At 66.0% G+C, this 5458-nt stretch overlaps 1 protein-coding gene across 1 annotated transcript; it reads right to left on the reverse strand.

Annotated features, from left to right (window-relative positions):
* Positions 1 to 1465: 1465 nt before the first annotated feature.
* On the reverse strand, positions 1466 to 5455 carry UNCX (UNC homeobox; the record flags this gene model as incomplete). The annotated part of the gene is made up of 3 exons (XM_081135782.1): positions 1466 to 2890; positions 4811 to 4986; positions 5191 to 5455. 3 exons carry the CDS (start codon positions 5453 to 5455, stop codon positions 1763 to 1765), a joined length of 1569 nt encoding a protein of 522 aa, XP_080991908.1. The 3' UTR covers positions 1466 to 1762.
* Between the last annotated feature and the right edge of the window lie 3 nt (positions 5456 to 5458).

Consider the following 5458-nt stretch of genomic DNA (forward strand, 5'->3'; position numbering starts at 1 on the left):
TCCGGGGGCCCTGGCCCCTCCACACCAACTCCGCGCCCCGCCTGGGGGCGACCTGCCCCGAGCCGCGCCGCCAGCGCCGCTGTCTCCTTCCTGCGGATCCCACCCCCTCCCGCGCTCCCTTCCCCGTCTCTCTTTTCTTTTGATCTAATTATTTTTCCTATAAGCTCGGTCTCCTAGAGAGCAAATATCAGAGTCACTGAGCGAAAATTATGTAAATATTATTAAAGGGACTCGGGCTCCGAAATTCATTTGCACCCGCGCGAGGAGGAAAGCTGTCCTTCTGATTATTCTCAATTTATTTGCAAATAAAGGCCCGATGACCAGGAGGGATCAGGGACATTTAACGAGGCTGTAAACATAATTCCACCCCGCTCAGCCTCGGTGGAATTAATGGTTTTAATAATTGGGATCCCAATTTCTTGGGGAATTGGTGGCTTTTGAGGCACCGAGGACCCAGGGCCCAGGAAGACGGAGGAGGGCGGGTTGGGATTTTGGGGGGGGAGGCGGATGGGTGGAGGCTCCCTCCGGGGCGGGGGCGGGGGCGGGGGCGGGGGCCGGCTGCAGGCTCCAGCCAAGTTTGCTAATATTTCTTCGCTGCAGATGTCCTGAAGCCCCCGAAGGGTCCCCCGGGGACCCGGACCCTATTAGAACAAATGTGCACTGCTTTTGTAAAGAGGCGCGTTGGCGGCGCCTGTCCTATTACGGGCGACACATGATCAATAGGCTGATAGCGCAGAACATCAATATAAGCGACAGAACAATGAGGGATATCATGGGGCATCTATCTTAATACAGCCGCTGCAGGAGCGCCGCGGCTCATGAAAATGCCGCCCCACGGCCCGTCTCCGCTCCAGCGTGCGCGCACTCCCCCGGCTGCCCGCGCTAGATTCTCCAATTTCAATTTGACACCCCAGCCTTTCATGCTAATTCTATTATTGTAAGAAGTTTATGTGATTTCATATCACTAGAAATCGGTAATGTATAATAACCCTTTGGGCAAGAAACCCGGTCCCCGCAGCAGCCACCGGAAAATAATTACTTTCATATCAAAACTCCGCAGGAGCCCAGCGGCCCAGCCCTCGCAGCCCCCGGCTCCGTCACCCCGCGCCGCGCGCCCGGCCTGTGCCAGCGGAGGCGGTGCGCGCGGGGGCGCGTGTGCCCGTGTGCGCGCCTGTGTGTGGCGCGGGGCAGGCGGGGGCGCGGGGGAGGGCGGGAGAGGGGAGCTGCAGATGCATAAATTTGTTCAATCAGAAAACACAAACACACCACACAAAAGGAGGCATTAGGCGCAGACCCGGGGGCGGCGAGCAGCCTCGGCCCCGCCCCGCCCCGCCCCGCCCCGGGGGAGAGGCATGGAAAATGGGGGGGCGGGGGGGGACTCGGAAATTTGAAAAAGATGGACCTGAGAGCTTGCGTTTAACCAGCTTTATTTATCAAAAATGGTACATATATAAATATTCTTAGACATTTTTGCACTTTACAAGGCTGAGGATTCTTGTTGTGGGTTTGGGGGGATGTGGGTTCGGTTTTCTTGTTTCTTTCTTGTTTCTTTTTAATCCCTTGAGAGGAGCGTCGCACCCCAAGTCCTGCGGTTGCTGCCTAGGTCCGAGTTGACACAGCGTGTGTGTTTTTTTTTTAAAAAGGGGGGGCGGGGGGAGAAAGCAGAAGAAAAGCAGTATTTCTAAGCCGATCACCTGATTTTGTTGTGAGTCGGAGCCGGAGCCACCAGCGCAGGGCGGCTGAACTCTCGCGGCCGCCGCCCTCAGTCCATGTCCACCTCCTCGCCATCCAGGGCGCTGGGTCCGGCCGTGGCGCCTGGCTCGGGGCCCCCGCAAATGGCCGGCTCCCCAGCGGGGCTGGGCGCCCGCGTTCCAGCCCCGGGCGACGGCGGGAGTGGCGGCGGCGGCGGGGGAGCCTCTGGGCAGGCGGCCCCCACGTCTGAGCGGTCCCCGTGGCCGCCCTCGGCCACCGCTGGGTCCCGGAAAGGCGCCGGGGTCGGGGCCCCCGGGGAGGGGACGGCGTCGGGGCTGCGGCGCGCAAAGGCCGAGTCCGCAGCACCGCCGGGCCCCGGGAAGGCCCCGAAGCTGGCCTGAGCGGGGGCCGCGGGCGGCGCGGCGGGCGCGGGCGGCGCGTCCTTGGGCGCGGGCTCGGGACCCGCACCGCCCTTGAGCGCGGCCTGCGGCACCAGGAAGCCCAGCGGCTGCGTGATGGGGTAGAGCAGGAAGTGGCCCTTGCCGATTAGGGTCCGCGGCGCGCACGGCAGCCCGGGCGCGAAGTCCAGCCCGGCGGCGGCGTTGGCCGGGGCGGCTTTCCGGCGCGGCGGCGAGTCGGACAGCAAGCTCTCCACGCTGAACGGGCTGGCCTTGGGCAGGCCCGCCGCGCCGCGCTCCGCCGCCGCCCCGGGAGCACAGGGCGCCGCGTCCTGGTCCGCGGGCCGGCCTGGCCGCAGCTGCGGGCCGGCGCCGCTTCTTTGGCTCGGGTAAAAGGCAGGGTCGCAGGTGCCCGGCGCGGGCGGCTCGCCGGGCGGGGCGGGCGCGGAACCCGCGGCGCCGGCACTGTGCGCGCCGGGGCCCTTGGCGGCGGCGGCCGGGGGCGGCTCGGGCGGCTCCGGGGACAGGCCGCCGCCGCCGCTGTCGCTGTCGGAGCTGGGCGCGCTGTGCAGGGACAGGCCGCCGGGCGAGTGCAGGTGGCGGCTCTGGCTCTTCAGCAGCCTCTTCTCGTGTTTGCGCTTCTTCTTCTCCATCTTCTCCAGCTCCTTGCGCGCGATCTCCTCGGGGTCCATGGGCTCGCCGCTGCACGTGGTCGGGTGCGAGTTGTGAGCCGGCCGCCCAGGGCCCTTCTTCGTGTTTTCCTTCTTCCTCCACTTGGCCCGGCGGTTTTGGAACCAGACCTAGAGGAGCCGAGCGGGAAGAGAGGCAGATCAGCCGAAGGGCTTGCGGGGCTGCGGGCCTCCCCGCTCCCCCAGACAGGCCTGCACAACCTCGGCTGGGCCAGGCCGGCCCTGCTCTGGGTTTTGCGCTCAATCTGCAGGTTCCAAAGGACACCTTTTCCACCCCAAAGAGGGAGAGGGGGCCTCTCGCCCAGCTTCCCACTCTAGCTTCTCACCTGGGGGGACTGGGAGCTGCCCCTCCATTGGGCAGGGCCAGTGTGGCCCTGACCCAGGGCATCGGGTTCTTGGTCCGGAGGTAGAGAGCAGGGGCCAGCCTTGCCCCTCCTGGCTTCTCACAGCTCGTGCTCTAAGCAGCCCACCGGGCCGGGCGCTGACCGTCTGGCCCGAGGACACCAGGCGGCTGGGCTCAGCCGCCCTTCACACCTGTCTTCGGCCCCCTGGAGACTGAGTCACAACCCAGATTTTGGCATCCCAGTGAAGGGAAACCAGGACCTTCTTCTACAAGGGCCCGGGAAGCCAAGTCCAACTCGGGGGAGGGGAGCGTAAGTAGCCTCCCTCCCCACACATTCGCACACCTCCTCTTTCTGGAGGCTTCACGCCCAGGCACCCAAACGGTGCTCTCAAACCGACTGCACTTGGCTTTCGGGACAGGGTGGGGGAGGCAGGGAAGCAGGAGGCCAGCTGCCAGGCCTGGCGTAGAAGAGGCGGTGGCCATCCTGCCTCTTCCACTCTCTCTGCAGGCCTTGTCCTGGCCAGCACGCCGGACTGGGGGGAGGGGACAGCAGCCCCGGATCCCGGCTCTGCCGGGACACAAACCCCAGCCAAGCCTCAAGCAGTCTCCGCGCGATTCAGTCCTGCCCCTCTTCCTATCCTTTGTGGTGGCCACAGAGAGGCTGCCGGAGTGGGCCCGGCGTGGTCACAGGCAGCCTGTCATGCCAAGGTGGGTGCTAACTTGCAACCTCTGCAAGGCTGTAACTGCCCTTTCTCCCACCACCAGCTTTTCAAAATACTTTCTTGGGGGTGCAAACCAGGCTGCCTTGTCAGCAAGAATCGGTCATTGTACAGGGGAGACGTGAAGAGTTCTTGACTTCACTTAAGACACGGTTACGGCCACTGCAGAGGCCCTGAGCAGAGGCCGAGCTCGGGAAGAGCACCTTCAGACAAAGCTCTGGGGGCTGCCCGGGCTCTGCCAGCGGCCTCCCGAAAGCCCAGTGCCACCCTGCACCCAGTCCCCACCCGGAAGATGTCTGTACTTCAGGGAAACATCCAATTACGCACAATTCATCTCAAATTTTTACTCCACCGAACTGATGCTGTGTTTTCTAAAAGAATACCAGTCAGTCTCCGAGTGAAAATCAGGTCGCGGGTAAGAAGACCTGTAACTGTGCCGGCGGCATTGCAGACGCAGACACCCTTCTCCTCGGTGTGTTAATTGTTTAAGTTTCTGCCCCCCCCTTCCTCGAGCTGCCCGCCCCTGCAAAGCGCTGGATGAGTACGCGTTTCCATCTGAATAGCTTGGAGGCGAAAGGTAAGCAAACGCCTTGGGGCCAGGCTGCCGGCAGAGCCCGCGAGGGGCGAGGCCGGTCTCCCTCCCCTGCCCTGGGCCCGCCGCCGCCCCTCCGCCAGCCGCCGAGCCCGCGTGTCTCCAGGTCGCCAGAGCCCCCGCGCGGCTCCCCGGCTGGGACGCAGCTGCTGTGCTTGCTACTCTGGGGCAGCCGCCGGCCCCTCCCGAGCCGCCTCGACTTCCAGGGACTCCCGCGCTCCTCCCCAAGAGACGCCGGGCCCCAGAACACCCGCCGCCGCCGCCGCCTTCCAGCCGGCAGGCGGGCGCCAGGCGGGCCCGGGACCGAGGCTGCGGCTCCGCCTGAACAAAGGGCCGGCGCGCGGGCGAGCGCGGGCTCGGGGGACGCGGGTCTTTACCTGAACTCGGGACTCGACCAGGTCGAGGCGCAGCGCCAGCGCCTCGCGCATGAACACGTCGGGGTAGTGGCTCTCGTTGAAGGCCTTCTCCAGCTCCTCCAGCTGCCAGCCGGTGAAGTTGGTGCGGGTGCGCCGCCGCTTGCAGCCCGGGCTCTCCTTGTCTGGGTCCCCCGAGTCTGCGGGCGAGCACGGGCGCCCGCGGCTCAGACACGGCGGGAGCCAGGTCCGCCCCCCACGCCGCCGCCCTGGGTCCGGGCCGCCGAGCGGGCGCCACGCCCTGTGCGGGTCCGGGCGGGACCCAAGGGCGCCGGTTCCGCGACCACCCGAAACTAACTCCTCTCCCCAGAGGGCCCGCCCCGCCGCCCGCCCCCCGCGCCTACCGGACAGCTTGAAGGGCTGGCTGTCGCCGCCCACCCCGCAGGCCGCGGGCAGCAGCGGCGCGGGGTTGACCACCGAGGCGGCGGCGGCGCACGAGCCGCTGAGCAGGCCGTCGATGGAGAAGGGCACGGCGGCGGCCGACTGCAGCTGGTGGCCCGCCAGCTCGTACACGTGGTGGTGGCCCAGCGGGTAGGGGAAGCCCACCACGCCGCCCAGCGAGCCCCCGAACTGGGCATGCGGGTGCTCCAGGAGGCGGCCGTCCATCATCTC

The sequence above is a fragment of the Miniopterus schreibersii genome (assembly GCF_964146895.1).
Source record: "Miniopterus schreibersii genome assembly, chromosome: 4".
In the NCBI taxonomy this organism is placed as follows: domain Eukaryota; kingdom Metazoa; phylum Chordata; class Mammalia; order Chiroptera; family Miniopteridae; genus Miniopterus; species Miniopterus schreibersii.